At 34.3% G+C, this 20,938-nt stretch overlaps 1 protein-coding gene across 1 annotated transcript; it reads right to left on the bottom strand.

Annotated features, from left to right (window-relative positions):
* Positions 1–5,061: 5,061 nt before the first annotated feature.
* On the bottom strand, positions 5,062–19,713 carry LOC131628755 (uncharacterized). The gene is made up of 2 exons (XM_058899578.1): positions 17,393–19,713; positions 5,062–15,809 (listed from the first exon to the last, which is right to left on the bottom strand). The coding sequence occupies exon 2, from the start codon at positions 10,710–10,712 to the stop codon at positions 8,052–8,054; it is 2,661 nt and encodes an 886-aa protein (XP_058755561.1). The 5' UTR covers positions 10,713–15,809; positions 17,393–19,713; the 3' UTR covers positions 5,062–8,051.
* Positions 19,714–20,938: the final 1,225 nt, after the last annotated feature.

The raw sequence follows: 20,938 nt of genomic DNA, 5'->3' as shown, positions 1-20,938 counted from the left end.
CTTATATTGACATTTTTAGTTTCCACTATTCTAAAATATAAGCAATGAAATATGATTATGGAAATAATTTATAGACTTCTGATACATTTGTTATGATATTTTCAAATGACAAGTAATGTGAAAACAAATCAAAGTAAATTACAAATAAGAAGGTTTCTTGGTATGTTCCTGCAATTTCATACCTTCATTATCAGATTCAGACGTTTACTTATTATGATTTTGATAGAGTAAGAATTATGATTAAATAAATATTTTAGATATTAAATTAGGAGTAGAATTTATATTAGTATTATATTTTGTAATGTTCTTTAGAATGTTCTTAGGATCTTTAAATGTTGTTGAATTGGGCTTTAATTAGTATTGGGCCTTTAGTTTATTATCCATTAGTATTATTATATATATGTAGTGTCTTTGACACTTGAAAATCAATCAAGGAAATCAAAAGTTATGTTTTATCTTTATTTTCTTAGCCTAGTTTTATTTGTCTTGTAGTTTTAGAGTTTTTAGTAGCTTTGTTAGGGTTCTTGAATTTGCATCCTAACAATTTGTGCTTTCATTCTTGAACACCAAAACCTCCCATGGCATACCCATTTCACCCTACCATAAACACCTCTCCTATCACACCTTCATTTCCATCTTTTCCATGGAAACTTTTTACACCTTATTACACTCATGCATCTTCATCACCAAAATTATATTTAAATCACGGATATTCACCACATTATACATATAACCCATACCATCGGCATCAGATCATTCATATATTTATCCATCTCATTCACATGTTTACCCAAACTGCTACAGCAATTATCCTGAATAAGCACCCATTTCCCCCACAGAGCACACACCCCCCAACTCCACCCACATCAACACCCATATTTTTCAACAAGCATATTCGAAACCATTTTACCACCAAAAAATATCCTCTTCTGTCAGTCATCCTTACCAACCCACACCTAACCCATGAGATTCACAGTTTCAATTTTCTAAACAGCAACCAACAAACACCTCCACCATTGGCCATTTATGTCATATCCATTCTACACCATTATTAGAACAAATCACAAATACTAACAAAATAGAAAAATTAGAATGTAATCAGTGATGGAGGTGATTTTTTTACGGTATCTGATTCAACCTCAGAGTTTGTTAAAGAAGAAACTCTAAAACTTTCTCCATTGAAGCATCAAATTAGAGATTTCAAAATAGAAGAGAAACTAAAAACCCATGAAGTTGTGATTGGAAGGAAAACAACATCATCGGCAAAAATATCATTTTCTCATGAAAAAATAGCCTCATCATCTTCTCCAACGGCGACAGTTCCAACACTATCTCCGACGCCATCCCTGACTCCGTGCCCATCGAAAACGAACGTGACCAGATCATCAAAATGTTCTATTGTAAGAGTCAAGAGTTGTGCAAATCCAACTTTAAAACCACATTTAGAGCTTGACAACAAAATTCCAACTCCACCGGAACCTCCAACAAAAACAATTTCATTTTTGCCTTCAGTACCTCCACCGCCAATCTACGGTCGCCACTCGGTACTGCGACCACCACCGTCAAAACAACCTGATTTGTTTCTAACACAGTCTCCACCTTTATTGCCTCTACCACCTAAAACCTCATATTTGCAAACATCATCGGAACAACCATCGTCGCCTCTAAAACACCATTTTCTTTTAGCTCTGCGACCTCCTTCTAAACCACCTGACTTTGTTTGAGCAACGACAGTACCACCACGACGAGTCACGTTCGGAGGTGTTGAAGACTACTTTTTCGACGGTAATTTTTGCATCTTAATTTTTGACCCCGGCGGCCATGATCACCCTTTAACCGGCATGAATTCATAGTAAGATGAGAAAGAAGGAAAAAGGATGAAGGATAGAAAAACACTTAGAAAGGGGGGGGGGGTTTGAATAAGTGTAGTCTAAAAACTTGAACGATAAAAACAAATTGCACAGTTATTTTTATCCTGGTTCGTTGTTAACTAAACTACTCCAGTCCACCCCCTTGGAGTGATTTACCTCACCTGAGGATTTAATCCACTAATCTCAACAGATTACAATGGTTTTCCACTTAGCCCGCGACTAAGTCTTCTAGAGTATCCTGATCACAACCTGATCACTCTAGGAACAATTGCTTAGACACAAGCTAAGACTTTCTAGAGTATCCTGACCACCACGTGATCACTCTAGTTACAACTGCTTAGACACAAGCTAAGACTTCCTAGAGTATCCTGATCACACTTGATCACTCTAGTTACTTACAAATTAATGCAATCAAATTCTAAGAGTATTACAATGCTTCTGAAAAGCTATAATCACAACAGTGATATTTCTCTTAAAGTTTAAGCTTAATCTCACTAATATATTACAACAGCAATGTAGTGAGCTTTGATGAAGATGAAGTTTGTGAGCTTTGATTTGAACAGCGTTTCAGCAAGTTTGTATTCACAGAATTCGTCAGAATCGGTAACCTTGCTTCTCATCAGAACTTCATACTTATAGGCACTTTGAGAAGATGACCGTTGGGAGCATTTAATGCTTTGCGTATTCCGTACAGCATTGCATTTAATGTTTCACTCTTTTGTCAACTACCTCGAGCCTTGTTTACGCTGTGTCTACTGACGTTGCCTTTAATAGCTTCTAACGTTCCTTTTGTCAGTCAGCGTAGCCTGCCATCTTGTACTTGCTTCTGATCTGATGTTTGTGAATACAACGTTTGAATATCATCAGAGTCAAACAGCTTGGTGCATAGCATCTTCTTGTCCTCTGACCTTGAAGTGTTTCTAAGCGTGATACCATGAGAACTTCAGTGCTTCTGCTTCTGAACTCAAGTTCTTTTGATGCTTCCATAGACCCATGTTCTGATTCTGCTTTGACCATCTTCTGATGTCTTGCCAGACCATGTTCTGATGTTGCATGCTGAACCTTCTGAGTCAAAGCTTCTGAGCGCTGATTTGTGCATACTCTTTATATATTTCCTGAAAGGGAAATTGCAATGTATTAGAGTACCACATTATCTCATCCAAAATTCATATCCTTGTTACCATCAAAACTAAGAATATTGATCAGAACAAATCTTGTTCTAACAATCTCCCCCTTTTTGATGATGACAAAAACATATATAAATGATATAAATTTGCGATCAGAAAGAGCAGACGGCTAAAGACAATTACACAGCTAAAGCATAAGCATGTGAATATGTCTCCCCCTGAGATAGATAATCTCCCCCTGAAATAAATACTAGAAGAATTTTAATAATAAAAGACTTCCCTGAGTATTTCAGTAGAGACGTTCACATATGCTTGATCTTCAGAACATTCATGACTTCTGATTCTTGCTTCCATAGGACAGCTTCAGAACTTGAATTTCTTTGATCTTCAGAACATTCACAGATTCTGATTCTTGCTTCCATCGGACAGCTTCAGAACTTGAATTTCTTTGATCTTCAGACAATTCACAGCTTCTGATTCTTGCTTCCATCAGACAGCTTCAGAACCTGAATTTCTTTGATCTTCAGACAATTCATAGCTTCTGATTCTTGCTTCCATCAGGACAGCTTCAGAGCTTGAATTTCTTCTTACATCACTTCATGCTAGATTTTATCAGAACATTGTTGAATGTACCAGAGCATCATCAGAGCATCTTGTGGACCTCCGTTTTTATTCCGGGCCATACCTCTGTTCGGGAGAGATACGTGAACTGACTCTTTTTTATCGCTTAATGCTTTCGCATTTTTGAAAATTCACAGAGTCGCCACCGACCTTTTATTTTATCCAATTAAGGAAAGGTTTATAAAAGAAACAGAAAAAAGACCTTTAAGAAATTCTGGGAAGGGGGTAGGTTATACAAAGGGAAGGTGCTAGCACCCTTTGTATCCATGGTTATCCATGGGCTCTTAAGTTTGCTTAGCTCACTTGTTTTTTGATTACTTTTCAATTGCTTTAGAATGCTCATATGTGATTTCAAATACTTTTGTAAATTGAATTTTGTAATGATCCGTGTGCGGATGTATACAAAATGTTTGTTTATCTTTCAAAAGATGTTTTGAAAAGAACGTTAATTTTGTAATGATCCGTGTTTGGATGTATACAAAATATTGTCTTTTTGGAAAGTTTTGTTTTGAAAAACAACAGTGTATGAGAATTTTGTTCGTTTTGATTTGAGCAAGCAAACTAGGAGGTCTACCCTGAGTTGTAAGGTCTTTATCCTTATTTCCTTTAAAAATCTATCCTTTCACCGGATATAAACAAAAGGTTCGATTTTGTACTCAAAACAGTAGAACTTTGACTTTGATTTTGAAAAGAATGAGAAGGAATTACCTTAAGAGGTGCAAGTGTGATTGTGATTGGATTCAGATATTTTATCTTGGAAGTTAGTGATCTAACGGTTCAATTTTATCTTTGACATACAGGCAGTTTATATGTGCGGGAAATTAAAATACGGAAATGTAAAGTGCGGAAAGTAAATCTACGCTATTACATCGATTGTGCAGGAAATGTAAACTAGCCTATTTACATGAATTTGACATCCTATACATTTATTTAGGAATTTAAATTGCAAGAAAAATAAAAGGCATGTTTTTGGATTTTTTATGATTGATTTTAATTATAATTAATGCATGATTAATTAAATTAAAATGAAGAAAAAAAGATGAAAATAGATTTAAACCTAGAAATTGAGTTTAAAATATGTACAAAATATTTGTCAATTAATTTTAAAGCAAAACTAATTTTTTTGGGATTTTTGAAATTGATTTGAAATTGATTAAGCTAATTAATACATAATTATACAAATAATTATACAAATAACTAAAACTTAAAGAGAAAATTATTCAAAATATGTAAAAAATTAGTTTATAATATATAAACAATATTTAACATGAAGAACAATTTTTTTTATGATTTTTTGATTGGTTAGAATAATTAAAAAGCAAATATATAAATATATACTAATTAATTATGCAAAATATTGAAATTTTGAAGAAAAATAAAATATTTTTATTTCAGAAAATAATATATTATTTTAGAAGTCTAAAAATATTTTTTATGCATTTTTTGGATTTTTGAAACTATTTTTAATTAATTTTACAAAGAAAATTAAAATAAAATAGAAAATAAAAGGATACGGATCAGGTGTGGTTGGATTGAGAGTCTATATCATGGGCTAGCGTGTCTGGTACGCAGGATGAGCTGGCAAGTGGATCAGAAGGTGATTAAATTGAGACACATGGCAAAAGCGTGGACTGCAAAGCACAGGATCAGAAGTTATTTTAAAAAAAAAACGCGCGCGCCCTGGCCAATAGGGAGGAGCCACGCATCATCTTCTTCATCAGAACCACCCTTTTACACCTTGCGTTTGCAGGTGGTGTAAAAGCTCCCACCTATTACACCTGCAAAAAATAGCGAATACAAGTAAAACGTGATATAAATCTGGCGCGATGCCATGGTTGAATTCGTCTGGTCCATACGAATTCAATGGGACATGTTTGAACTTGTAATTTTGCCTAATTTGGAAAGCCCTAATTTTGAGATGAAGAACCCTAAAATGGTAGTTTCGTGTATACGTGTTCAAACTTCAATTAAGTTTCCAGAAATGATCTACACATCAAACCAAACTCAAATATATGTCTACATCTTGTTAAGCATGCGTGAATAACCAGATACGAGTTGATTTAGGTTCGAACAAATTATGGCCTGTATAGCTCGATTTAGTGAGCTTCAAGGCTTGCAATTGATTGGGATACGTTTATTGATGTTCAAGGATGATGTTTGAATGCTTAGTTTGAACTGAAACTAGTTAGAAACTAAAATTCGAATTTTGAATTTCTTTCAAAAAGTTCCAAGTGGTTACAAGTGTGTTATGAGCAAGGCTTTGTTTCTGAACTTGTCTCCCTATATTACTGAAGTATTGGAGTCTATTTATAAGCATTGAGGTGCTTAAAATCAAAGCTAGAAAGCAATAAGTGCTTTTGCTAGAATCTTGACTTTTTCCACATATGTAGCTTGGCATTTAAGCCACTATGGCTTGATTTTCTTCTCTCCCTCTGTTGTACTTTGCCTTGAGACAGAGTTGAATGAGTCATATTGATGAGTCATGCTTGGAATTCAAGCTATCCATTATCCTTTCATTTTTCCTTTTAATTTAATCTTAAAATAAGAAAAAATCAAGCAAAAATGGATGAAAAATGTTATGGGCTTAGTCTTGGTCGTGGGAGGCCCATAATATTATGGAAATGATGTTTGAACCATGAAAACTTGGCCCCTTTTGGAAAAAATGCATTTTTGAGCAATGTTGGTTTTATGCATTTTCCAAAATTTAGCCAACTTCAACAAGGTGTAAATCCCTCAATTTTTGTCATATGAAGGAGATCTTGCACTTTTTGGAAACCTCAAAGAGTCCTTTAACCAATGCCTTTGGTCTCATGTCAAAATGATTTTTGATGCTCCTTGTGTGTCCTTTTGAAAAAAGTATCTTTTTGTTGACTTTGAAAATGACCTGTAATGTCTTTGATCATATTTTTCAAATGGTGAATCCAATGACCATGGGATCAATGGCATTTGAAAGATAATTGAATTTCCTTCAAAATGAGCTTTGGTTTGAATTTTATGGATGAAGGATGAGAGAGTTATGACCAGTCAAAGTTGAGTTGACTTTTCAGGTAAAAACCCTAATTTTGAATCTTAGGGTTTTGTTGATTTTTGATCTTTCCTTGATGAATTATGATCATCCAATGATCAAATGATGAATCCTTTGACAAAATATGGATTTTGACAAAAAAAATTCATTTTTGACTGTCTGTTGACTTTTTGGTCAAACGGATCGTCTGTTGACTGTTTGAGCTGCTGACGGTGCGTCTGAGTGAATTGAAGTTTGAAAATTTGTATGATGGTACTTTGAGATGTATGGATGTGCATGAAATCCATTTGAGGTCTCAAAAACTTGTTTCTCCTGTAAAAACAAGAAAACCCTAGTCAGGGACTGTTTATGTAGGAGACAGTTAAGCGTACCTGATTTTTGTGCAGTGTTGAGTCTCTGCTAATCGCGTGATATTCAGAAGACTTCTAGAACAAAAATCTTGGAATTTTGAATTGCAAAAGATTGATTTGATTGATGGTACAAATCACTGAGAATTGTACTGCCAGCAGTTTGGCTGTCAACTGACTGTTACCAGTACAGTCTGAGTTTCCTGATTCTGCGCCTGCAAAAAGATTTAACTTTGTACCAATTGTGTGAGTACTATTTATCTGTAAATAAATAAATAGCATGTGTGAAGTAATAAACAGTATTTGGCGTTTGCGTAAGAATAAATTCAACTGCAAGCCACATTACTGTATAAGAAAAATTCTAAAAACTAAGTATTTCATATGTCAGGATATTTGTTGAAGTCAAATCCATGATTATATGAGACTCTTAATTTTCAGATTGGAGTTTTCTTGAAAAATGATGCGGGCAAATTTTGGGGTATAACACATCTCTACATCCTGAAATGTTACAGAACAAAGCTAATCGACAAAAGTCAGCATGAATGAGTCAGAACACATAATATGTATCAGAGCCACATAATATGTATCAGAACAAATGGACATAATGTTTCAGAGCATATTCTATCATCAGAATATCTGAACATTCTTCCTTCTTGCTTCTTGCTTCTGATTCTGAAACTTCATAGCACTCAGCTTGCTTCAAGAATCCAAGAGCTTGATTCTTTAGAATTGCTTCTCCTTGAAGAGGACCTTCAATTCCTGCAACAACAAAACTTAAAGCATAGAACTTTGCAAGTTTTGTTAGCAATGTGGGGCCTTTTTACCCGGTAACTGATAATATTAATCAGATCATTTATCACATTTCTCCCCCTTTTTGTCATAACATCAAAAACATAAAAGATTCAGATGAAAAACAAAAGGAAACAGATGGAAGAAAAAGATAATTTTCATTTAGGCTCAAAAAGACAGAAGTACAGAAGTACAAGAGGATAAGCAAGAGAAGATGCACAAAACAGATGCAGCAAAGCAAAAAACGAAAACAAAACAACTAAGACTCAAACTAAGATGACCCTAGCTTCGACAAGATCTTGGCCAGCATATCTTGAACCCCATTGTTGTGCTCATTCTGCCTCTCCATGAAAGCTCTAAACTCAGCATTGATTGAGCTTTGCTCATCCTGGTTCTTCTGAATAACTTCCAGAGTCCTTGCAAGACGGGAAGGTTCATCAGAAGAAGCTTCACAGCTTTTATCCACAGGGATGGCATTGTGATATGTAGCTTCCATTGATAGATCATTTGCAGGGTTTTCCTCAACAGGAACTGTTTCAGCAACACGATCTTCTACATCTGCTTCTTGCATAGAAGCATCTTCATATTCTGTAGCCGGAATCTCAGAATCTCCATTCTCAAGTGCCTGAAGAATGGCAGCTAGATTCCTAGGGGCAGAAGGACCTTCAACTTCTGGTGGGTCAACAACTTCTGGAATGACCAAGCTTGGGTCTTTCTTAGAAGGGTTTTCCCTCAGAAAGTCAAAGAGAGTCTTGAAGTCTCCGAGCAGAACAGGATATTGAGGTCTCCAGACCACAATTTCCCTGCAAGGGTTAGCTTCCATTGCAGCAGCAAGTCTTACTTCTTCCAATTCATCCACAAACTGCTTATCTTCCAAGGTATATCTCCCTCCGAGACGAGCAAACCAGAACTCTTCATAACTTCTCAGAATTCCACGAGGCCGTGGAGCAGCTTCTACACAAGCTTCCCGAAGTTCTATAAAGTAAGCATCTGTTTCTCTGCATAAGATTCTCCAGAACTTCCGCATAGCGACGTTATTCAAGCCAGAACTTTCAGCAATTCTGAGGATATCAAAGATACTTCTGAGATTCCTCTTTACCTTTTCAAAAGTTACACCAATAGGGTAGACTAGGCGGGATTTTATAATGGTTCGAGAAGAAACAGGGTTGGGGACAGAATAGGGTTGAGGCTCTCTATCCAACCTATAAGAAGATTCTGCTTCATTATCAGACTCTAACACAACCAGTTCAGCTTCAGGACGAGGCTTTGGAGTGTAGTTGCAGAAACGGAGCAGTTGCTCATGTGATGCAGAGTTTGGAAGATCAGAAACACTTTGGTTGTTTTGAGAGGTGGAAGGAATGGATTCAAAGTTTGCATGGGGAGGAGGTTGAGAGATGGAGATATTTGTGTGAGGTGGAAAGAGAGTTTGAAGGGGTGGTATATCCAAAACAGGATTGATGGTGGGTGGAGAAGAAGGAATGGTTACAGGAGAAGATGGAGGTGTAAGAACATGGATGTTTATAGGTGATTCTGATGGGGCTGTTTCTGGTTCAGGGATAGGGGCAACCGCTATTGATGCAACTTCTGAACGAAAAGAGGAAGTAGAATCAGGTTCAGAGATATGTATACCTTTGGATACCTTCTGAACAGCTTTGACCACAGCCTCAAGCTTCATCTGCTTCTTACCCTTCGGCTCTTCAACAACCTTTGTTTTGCCGCGAGAGATTTCTCTCCTTCTGACGGTCTCCATAGCTTCCTGCTGATTAACAGCCTCTTGAACAACCTCTTCTTCATCGGAGTCATGAATTATTAACTTCCTTTTTCTGATTTTCTCCTTCTCAACAACTTTAACAATCTCAGCATTGTTATTTGACTTCTTCTTCTTCTCAGCCTCCTTCTTATTCTTTTCAAAATCAACAGAGACAGCCTTGACAATTTTTGCAATGACTTCTTCTGGAACCACTTCTTTCTCAGTGGTAGCAGCAACTTTCTGAACTACCTTCACCTGATTAACAGAAGGATGATCAAATTTTCTTTTGGTCCTTCCTTCCTTCTTGCGGTTTACTTTAACAGGAGCACCTTTCTCTTGATCTTTAACACCTTCATCTTCTTTTAGTGACTTCAGATACCTAGTTCTGACTCCTGGTACCTCACTATTGAAGAAGGTTTCAAATTCAGCTAGAACGGGTTCTCTTCTGATTCTTGTTCCAGCAAGAGGTTGGGGAGTTTTGATGATAGTATCAATCACCTTCATCTTCTTTAAAGTGAGAGCATTCAGGCAACTCCCAGAGGTGACAGCAAGGTCTTTGATAATACCTTCAGTTTCCAGGTTCTCAACAATCTTGGAATGAACCAGAAGATTTATGATGATTCTACCAAAAGGAATGGTGGTACAGCTTTTTTCTCTGAAGGCATTTCTGGAATCCCTCACAGCCTTCCACATATGGTTGAAGATAATGTAGATAGCATCAACCTTCTTCTTAGTGGCAATGCAATACAGAATGTATTTTTGCTCATTGCTGACGAAGTCTGCAGCATGCGTACTCTTCCTGTGATAGAAACACCCAAGAAGAATCTTGGTCCAGATTTTGTAGAGGTGTCTCATGTCCTTGACATGCTTTGTTTTATTTGCGTTGGTGTAGAGAGTAGACAACACAACTTGCCAGTCAGCCCTTTGATCAATTTCAAAAGCCCCCTCGGCGTTTCTCAGATCAAACATCATTCTTAGAATGTCCTCAGTTACTACCACAAACTTTCCATGGATGAAAGACAAGATGGATTTAGGGGCGACAACTGCATGCACCCAAAATTCCTTGACAAGATCTGGATAGACTGGTCCACAGAACTCAGCGAACAGTGAAGTCCATCCTTGAAAGATGATTTCTTCTTTAAGATGATATAGGTGTTCTTCAATGTTATCAAAATCAACCATGAGTTCACATAGAACTTCCAAATTATCCTTAGGAATGGAGCACGCAACAACCGGAGTGAGAACTGATTTTCTTCTTCTTGAATATGGAGAGGAGCAGATGAACCAACATTTTGAGATGAAGAAGCAGCCATTGAAGCAGAACCAACAAATAAGAAGAACAAATTCTGGGTTTTTGTTTAGGGTTAAAAAAAATGCAAGAAGAAAGAGAGAATGGGAGCGAAAAGGATAAACAATATGATTTGAAAAGAATTTAGAGAGACGGATTTAAAAAAAATAAATTTTTTGAGATTGAACAGTTACATAATCAAAGGAAATCAATTGCATTAAATGATGAATAACGTTAGGTGAGAGAACGTGGTAAAAGAAATGATTTAACACAGTTACCTAGGTCGGCGTCTTTTCAACTGCACGCTTTGTACTAACCGTACGGACACACGTTCATTTTTAGATACTCATAGATGACAGCTGTGTTGTTTTGAAAAGACTGTACATCTTCTAATTCTGATCACTACTTCTGATAGTCATTCTTTAGAAATGATCTTGTTCTGATAGGATCATCTTTCTTCCCAAGAATCACATCTTCTGAATGAGCTGATGCAAGTCTGGGTGATCTTCTGACTGTTGGCTCTTCAGAAATCCTGAGATTCTCTAAAGATGCAGCAACTTGATCTTCTGATCCACTGCTTCTGAGACTACCAGCTTCTGCAGCTTTGCTTCTTGGTTCTACAGCTTCTGATATATCAATATCTATATCTGCAAAATTCTCAAACTGCTTTGGTTTTTCAAGACCAAGCTTATCATCAAACCTGATGTTGATTGATTCTTCTACAATCAATGTTTCAGTATTGTATACTCTGTAGCCTTTAGAGCGTTCAGAATATCCAAGAAGGAAACACTTTTGTGCTTTAGAATCAAACTTACCAAGATGATCTTTAGTATTCAGAATAAAACATACACATCCAAAAGGATGGAAATAAGAAATGTTGGGCTTTCTGTTCTTCCACAAATCATAAGGAGTCTTATTTAGAATAGGTCTGATAGAGATTCTATTCTGAATGTAACATGCAGTGTTTATTGCTTCTGCCCAGAAATGCTTAGCCATATTGGTTTCATTGATCATGGTTCTGGCCATTTCTTGTAGAGTCCTATTCTTTCGCTCTACAACTCCATTTTGCTGTGGAGTTCTAGGACAAGAGAAATCATGGGCAATACCATTTTCTTTGAAGAACTCCTTAAAGAATCTGTTCTCAAATTCACCACCATGATCACTTCTGACCTTAATGATCTTGCACTCCTTCTTAGATTGGATCTGAGTGCAGAATTCAAAGAACACTGAATGAGACTCATCCTTGTGTTTTAAGAACTTTACCCATGTCCAGCGGCTATAATCATCAACGATGACTAATCCATATTTCTTTCCTCTGACAGATGTTGTTTTGACTGGGCCAAACAGATCAATGTGCAAGAGTTCTAACGGCCTTGAGGTAGACACAACATTCTTAGACTTGAATGCAGGTTTGGAGAACTTGCCCTTCTGACATGCTTCACAAAGAGCATCTGATTTGTATTTCAGATTTGGGAGTCCTCTGACCAGATTTAGTTTGTTAATCTGAGAAATCTTTCTCAAACTAGCATGTCCTAATCTTCTGTGCCAGACCCATTGCTCTTCAGAAACAGACATAAGACAAGTCACCTTCTGCTTCTCAAGATCAGAAAGATCAATCTTATAAATGTTGTTCTTTCTCTTTCCTGTAAATAGGATTGAGCCATCCTTCTGACTTGCAGCCTTGCAAGACTTTTGATTGAAGATTATATCATAACCATTGTCACTTAATTGACTTATGGACAATAAGTTATGCGTTAATCCTTCTACAAGAAGTACATTAGTTATGGAAGGAGAGTTACCAAGACTTATGGTTCCAGAGCCAATGATTTTGCCCTTCTGATCTCCTCCAAACTTGACTTCTCCACTTGGTTTAAGCACCAGGTCTTGGAATGTAGACCTTCTTCCCGTCATGTGTCGCGAGCACCCAAAGTCCAGGTACCATGACATTTTTCTTTTTGTCCTCTTTGCAGCCAAGGATATCTGCAACAGAAATTATCTTCTCCTTATGTACCCACAATTTCTTGGGTCCTTTCTTGTTAGTTCTCCTCAAGTTCTGATTGAACTTGGGTTTAGCAAAATATTTAACAGGAGGAACAGCATGATATTCTTTAGGTTTGTCAGCATGATATTTCTTAGGATGTGTCACATGCTTCTTGGTGTGAACAGTGTTAAAACTCTGTGCATGTGAAGTGAGCCTAATATCATGTGCATGGCCATATTTGAACTGATCATACAATGGCTTGTATGTGATCTTCAGATCATCAATAGGTTCAAATTTATGTGAGGTATCACCTTCATAGCCAAAGCCAAACCTTCTGTTTCCAGAAACACCATATATCATAGAAGCAAGATGACTTCTGCCAATACTTCTAGATAAGAACTTTCTGAAGCTCGAGTCATATTCTTTCAGAATATGATTGAGACTCGGAATGGATTTTTCTATTTCAGAAGGAGATCCACTATCTTTGGATAGATTTAAAACTTTTTCCTTCAGTTAAGAGTTTTCCACTTCCAGCTTCTTAGTTTCAAATTCAAACTGCTTCTTCAGCTTTTTGTATTTGATACTAAGATGAGCCTTGAGTTCCAGAAGTTCTGTTAAACTGGAAACTAACTCTTCTCTAGATAGTTCAGAAAATACCTCTTCAGAATCTGATTCTGATGTAGATTCTGATCCATCATCTTCTGTAGCCATCAGCGTGAAGTTGGCTTGCTCTCCTTCAGAGTCTGATTCTGATTCTGATTCAGAATCATCCCATGTTGCCATAAGACCTTTCTTCTTATGAAACTTCTTCTTGGGATTCTCCTTCTGAAGTTTTGGACATTCATTCTTGAAGTGTCCAGGCTCATTGCACTCATAGCAGACAGCCTTCTTCTTGTCAGATCTTCTGTCACCAGAAGATTCTCCTCGTTCAAATCTCTTTGAACTTCTGAAGCCTCTGAACTTCCTATGCTTGCTCTTCCAGAGTTGGTTTACCCTTCTGGAGATCATGGACAGTTCATCTTCTTCTTCTGATTCTGATTCTTCAGAATCTTCTTCTTTAGCCTGAAAAGCGTTAGTGCATTTTTTAACATTAGATTTTAATGCAATAGACTTACCTTTCTTCTGAGGCTCGTTTGCATCCAGCTCTATTTCATGGCTTCTCAAGGCACTGATAAGCTCTTCCAAAGAAACTTCATTCAGATTCTTTGCAATCTTGAATGCTGTTACCATTGGACCCCATCTTCTGGGTAAGCTTCTGATAATCTTCTTTACATGATCAGCCTTGGTGTAGCCTTTATCCAGAACTCTTAATCCAGCAGTTAGCGTTTGAAATCTTGAGAACATCTTCTCAATGTTTTCATCATCCTCCATCTTGAAGGCTTCATATCTCTGGATTAGAGCAAGAGCTTTAGTCTCCTTGACTTGAGCATTTCCCTCATGGGTCATTTTCAATGACTCATATATATCATAGGCCGTTTTCCTGTTAGATATCTTCTCATACTCAGCATGAGAGATAGCATTCAGCAAAACAGTTCTACATTTATGATGATTCTTGAAAAGCTTCTTCTGATCATCATCCATTTCTTGCCTTGTAAGCCTTACGCCACTAGCTTTCACTGGATGTTTGTAACCATCCATCAGAAGATCCCATAGTTCACCATCTAGACCAAGAAAGTAACTTTCCAGTTTATCTTTCCAGTATTCAAAGTTTTCACCATCAAATACTGGTGGTCTAGTATAACCATTGTTACCATTATATTGCTCAGCAGAGCCAGATGTAGATGCAGGTGGGTTTGTTGGAATTTCACCAGCCATCTTTTACTGAAGCGTTTTTCTCTTCTTGAATCTTTTCTAAACACGGTTAAGTGCTTGCACCTTAGAACCGGCGCTCTGATGCCAATTGAATGATAGAAAAACACTTAGAAAGGGGGGGGGGGGTTTGAATAAGTGTAGTCTAAAAACTTGAACGATAAAAACAAATTGCACAGTTATTTTTATCCTGGTTCGTTGTTAACTAAACTACTCCAGTCCACCCCCTTGGAGTGATTTACCTCACCTGAGGATTTAATCCACTAATCTCAACAGATTACAATGGTTTTCCACTTAGCCCGCGACTAAGTCTTCTAGAGTATCCTGATCACAACCTGATCACTCTAGGAACAATTGCTTAGACACAAGCTAAGACTTTCTAGAGTATCCTGACCACCACGTGATCACTCTAGTTACAACTACTTAGACACAAGCTAAGACTTTCTAGAGTATCCTGATCACACTTGATCACTCTAGTTACTTACAAATTAATGTAATCAAATTCTAAGAGTATTACAATGCTTCTGAAAAGCTATAATCACAACAGTGATATTTCTCTTAAAGTTTAAACTTAATCTCACTAATATATTACAACAGCAATGTAGTGAGCTTTGATGAAGATGAAGTTTGTGAGTTTTGATTTGAACAGCGTTTCAGCAAGTTTGTATTCACAGAATTCGTCAAAATCGGTAACCTTGCTTCTCATCAGAACTTCATACTTATAGGCACTTTGAGAAGATGACCGTTGGGAGCATTTAATGCTTTGCGTATTCCGTACAACATTGCATTTAATGTTTCACTCTTTTGTCAACTACCTCGAGCCTTGTTTACGCTGTGTCTACTGACGTTGCCTTTAATAGCTTCTAACGTTCCTTTTGTCAGTCAGCGTAGCCTGCCATCTTGTACTTGCTTCTGATCTGATGTTTGTGAATACAACGTTTGAATATCATTAGAGTCAAACAGCTTGGTGCAGAGCATCTTCTTGTCCTCTGACCTTGAAGTGCTTCTGAGCGTGATACCATGAGAACTTCAGTGCTTCTGCTTCTAAACTCAAGTTCTTCTGATGCTTCCATAGACCCATGTTCTGATTCTGCTTTGACCATCTTCTGATGTCTTGCCAGACCATGTTCTGATGTTGCATGCTGAACCTTCTGAGTCAAAGCTTCTGAGCGCTGATTTGTGCATACTCTTTATATATTTCCTGAAAGGGAAATTGCAATGTATTAGAGTACCACATTATCTCATCCAAAATTCATATCCTTGTTATCATCAAAACTAAGAATATTGATCAGAACAAATCTTGTTCTAACAAAGGATGAAGAAACCCTGAAGAAGAAAGAATGGGAAAGATAAAAATGAAGAAAAAAAAAGAAAAAAAAGGAATCTGCTCAAGTATAATTGAAATGGAAGCCAACTGTTTCCAATTTTCCGTACTCCTCACATGCTCCCATGTGCTTCTTTATCATTCATATAACCAGACACGTGACACTTTTCTTTTAAAAAAAAATAAAAATAGAATACACCCACTTTGGTCATCACGTGAATTCACAGACAAGGCTTGCAATTTTTTTTGAAATCCACTATCCTTTTTTTCATGACCCCTCCAAATTTCTCTACTTATTTTTTTTATTTTTTTTATAAGTAGCATTCCAATTTCATTTCCATTGTCTTTAAAAAAAAGTTAATTTAAAATTTGATAGTCTTATTCTACAACCTTGAGGACAAAGTTGTTTTTGAAGAGGTGAGTAATGATAGAGTAAGAATTATGATTAAATAAATATTTTAGATATTAAATTAGGAGTAGAATTTATATTAGTATTATATTTTGTAATGTTCTCTAAAATGTTCTTCGGATCTTTAAATGTTGTTGAATTGGGCTTTAATTAGTATTGGGCCTTTAGTTTATTATCCATTAGTATTATTATATGTAGTGTCTTTGACACTTGAAAATCAATCAAGGAAATCAAAAGTTATGTTTTATCTTTATTTTTTTAGCCTAGTTTTATTTGTTGTTTTAGAGTTTTTAGTATCTTTTAGGGTTCTTGAATTTGCATCCTAACAGATTCTTTTTACTCTTTTCAAAAGAAAAATCTGCATCTTCTAAAGCATAATTGAAATCATCATATTTAGAAGATTTCAGTTGATCATCATTATCACTTTTAGAATAATTTGTGTTCGAACACACAGCTTCACCATCCAACAGAATTGGAAAAAAATATATATAATTGGTTTCTTAGGCCATAAAACCACGCATCTAAATGAAACATCTTCACTTTTCTAAGAATTGTACAAACATATAGCTTACACCATTATCATATATAATAGGATCTTGAGACTGTGGATCAATATTAATCTTCCCAAAACATAACTCTTAAAAAAACTCACAAAACAACAATCTAAATTATGCATTCCAATTCCACCATAATTATCAAAAAATAAATAATTATAGTGAATGTGGATTAACTTAAGCATAATGAGGATTAACGGTAAGTAAGTTAGCTTCTTTACCAAATTAGGATTCGCTTGGCAAGAGTAAATTAAATATATAAAACTTGGTTTTTTGATAGAACATGAGTAAATCAACTTAAGCATATAAACATATAATACTTGATTTTTTTTATTGAACAAAAGGAAATCAACTTAAGCATAATGAGGATTAACTGTAAGTAAGTTTTATCCCAAAAAAAAAACAGAATTTATTTGATTCAAATCACGGTAATTAGTATACTGATATAGAATCGAATCAAACGAAAAATCTACATAAAGGAATGTATAAATTATTACCGATGCATCCATTAAAACCATCTCTATATGCTTGATTCCCTTATTGTTAACAATGATCCAAGCATCAACGATTCGAACTGCCAATCTCCAACTTTCCTTGATGTTGTTATTCTCCTTAATACATTCAGCCCTTCGACTCATTTTTGTTTTTGCATTCGAAAATGAAAAGGTAAATAAAAGTGGATAAAAAAAAAAAATTAGGGTTTGGAAAAAAAATCTAAAATTTACTCTGTTTTGAGATTGAAGAAGGAGTTTAGGATTGAAGGAGGAAATGGTTGTTGTTAGGCCTGGAGGAATGAAAATTGAATGTGGGAATGGGAAAGGTTAAGGAAATTGATTCAATGCAGAGTAATCTTCACTTGGCTCAAGAAGATAATATGCACGTTACAAAAGAAAAATGAATCTAAGAATTAATTTCTAAGGTATTATATATAGGGGTGGCAAAACGGGTTGTGGCCCGCTGGCCCGGCCCGCGCACCCGCCAGAAAATGGTGGGTTGGGTTGACATTTTAGGCCCGCCGTCTGCCATAGCCCGCCTCGCTAAAACTCGCCGTCCGCCATAGCCCGTCGCTCCGTCAAATTCCGCTATTTTTTAAGTTAATTCTACTAATTTTAATTCTTGATAGTTTTATTTTATACATTTATTTGTGAATATATGCAATATTTTTAAGTAAAATTTGTTAAAAAATGCTTTATAAAAAATTGTTCTAAAAACTATGTGAAAAATCTAATTAAAATATAAAAATAATTAAAAAAATAAAAAAATAAAATAAAAAAATACACGGGCAAGCCCGCCACCTTGACAGGGCAGGTTAAGTTTTTGTGCCTATTTCAATTTGCGGGCTTGCCTACCCCGCTCTTTTTTTGGTGGACATATGATGGGACCGAGCGGGCCGTCCGCTTTGTCACCCCTAATTATATAGTTGGTTGGAACATTGGAAAATAAAAATATTTATAAAAAAATATTAAATAAATGGAGTATTAATAATTTTTCAGATTTAGTAATAATTAATTAAATGAAATTATAATTAAAGATATGAATTAAGGTTGTTAAACTGTGTTAATTAGGTTAATTAAGTAATTTTGATGATATATTATTTTCTTATATTAGTAATAAATACCTTGGTCCTTTATTGGGCTACAATAATTCATATGAATTATCACGGTTGTCTAATGGCTACTTAGTTGAAAACTACAACGACCTTTCAATGATTCATATGAGAAATAATATTGTTTTAATATATAAACAGTTACATACTTAGAATGAGAAGAGATATTCTTTTAAAGAACATTTATCCTTGATTATATAGGTGACATTTAGGTTACTCTATGTAATATTTTTTTTGGATTGTTTCTCTGTAATTTTAAGGTACTCCTAAGCGTGTAAAAAAATGAAAAATCAGATAAATAAATAAATAAAAAACCATTTTACAAAGGGGTCATATAGGGCAAAAACATAGAACTTTTCATATTTCCTGAGGACAATCAAAAAAATTATAGGGGATAACTCAAATCTCACCTATATAAATGTTGATTATCCCTTCTTTTAATATATATACAGTTACAGATTTAGAATAAAAAAAATTAAAATATGACAATAAAATAAGACTATTATGGAGTAAGAAACGGATGAGAATATAATATAAAGGTGTATTAGAGTGTATTGAAAAGTGCATTAGAATATTTTAGTATTTTATTTGAAAATTTTGATTATTTGAAAGAAAAAAAATCAATAATTTCACATATAATATAGAGTTTCTTTTAAGTAATTTATAGTTTTTTCAATGTGATTTTATAACAGGAACCGCATGGAGTATAATAAAAAAAAATAAAGATAATAATGTTTAAATAAGAACTCTAATAACAAGTTAAGTTAATTTATTTTAAAAATAAATTAAATTAATATAGTAACCAGCATTTGTAAATCTATATTCAGCATTTGACTAGAGTTACAACATAAACATAAATTTATAAAAATATTAAAAGTTTAAAAAATAAATTAAGATAATATAGTAACTAGCATTTATAAATTTATATTCAGCATTTAACCAAAGTTACAACATAGACATAAATTTATAAAAATATTGAAAGTTTCATTGAATAATTTCACATATTAAATTTACCATTATTTGTGTCACAATATCCATATTTTTATATTTCATCTTTTAAAAGTCATTTTTATTTCTCAATTATAATTTACAATATTTTAATATAATATAAATTATTAAATTTAAATTACAAAATAAATAAAAATTAATTTATAACCGTGTATTGCTTATCCCGATTAATGTATAATTATTTTTCAACTTATTTATTACCCTTAGATGCAGTGACATTTTTGACTAATGCATTTTGGAGTTAAAAAAGGATAGCACATACTTCTCGGACAAAAAGAGCAATTATCACAGGCAATAGCTCGATAAAACAAATATGCCGGGTAGCCATTGGTTACAACAAGAAAAACAGAAAGAAAAATGACCAAAACATAAAATAGGTTTGGGATTTGAAACATATTTAACTTCTTTTGCATGTAATAATAGAAAATAATTTGATTACTTTATAAAAAAAATTCATACTTTGTTTACTTTAATTAAATTATTTTAAGCACTTATTATAAGTTTTGAAAGAACCTATTAATAAATTAAAATGAATGTTAAATGTCTCTAAAGAATATTAGCGGGTCTTGTCTAAAATTACTTAAAAATTGAAAATGAATTTTTTGATGATCATCAAAAGTTATTCTATTTCTATAATTAAACTTTCAAAATATTTTATTATTTACCTTTTTTTTCATTTCAAATGATAGACAATATAAATATATCTTGAGATGAATAATATTTATTAATGATGAAAAATATATGTTGCAAAAATGACGCATGAATGATGTGACAAAATAATGTTGGATTTCAAACTTCATAAAAGAGGGGATGAATTGTGTGGTTTAAAAAATTGTGATTTTAAAAAAATTTATGAAGTAAAATCCTAGTTTAAAATATTTTGAAAACCTTAGCAGCGGAAAAAATAAAAGACAAAAAATAAAAGAAGGTCAAGTTAAAAATGAGTTAGTATTGTCCTCAAGAATTGATTTTGAGAGTTTCCAATAAATATTGAGATTTTTTAATATGAAAGACTCACGAACCCTCTTATACAAGAATTTGATGGTTGATCTTCAACCAAATATTACAAGATAGATACTAGTAAGATACCCGTGCTTCCGCACGGGTAAATTTATTTGATACTGTATAAAATTTAATTAGATACGGATAAATTTAAAATGAATTGTTTAATTATAAATGAAAAATATCATATAAATTGAATTATATTAAATAATTATATAAAAAAAATTGTAAGTTGGAGAAAAAAAATGAAATTTTAACATTTAAAATAAAAATTATCTCTCAATTAATAGTAGTTGTTGATTAAAATAAAATAGATATTGTATTGATAATGACCCGTGAAATAAAAAAAATCTTTGATGCGATATAAAATATATTTAAATACAAATATAAAATGAACAATAATCATATAAATTTAATTGCATTAAAT

This window comes from Vicia villosa, unplaced genomic scaffold (assembly GCF_029867415.1).
Source record: "Vicia villosa cultivar HV-30 ecotype Madison, WI unplaced genomic scaffold, Vvil1.0 ctg.000477F_1_1_1, whole genome shotgun sequence".
NCBI lineage: Eukaryota > Viridiplantae > Streptophyta > Magnoliopsida > Fabales > Fabaceae > Vicia > Vicia villosa.
The sequence above is the reverse complement of the archived record's forward strand: the minus strand, read 5'-3'. Positions and strand labels throughout refer to the sequence as shown.

Excerpts from the sequence above, each read along its gene's own strand:
- LOC131628755 (XM_058899578.1), bottom strand. The coding sequence starts at position 10,712 with ATGGTTGATTTTGATAACATTGAAGAACACCTATATCATCTTAAAGAA.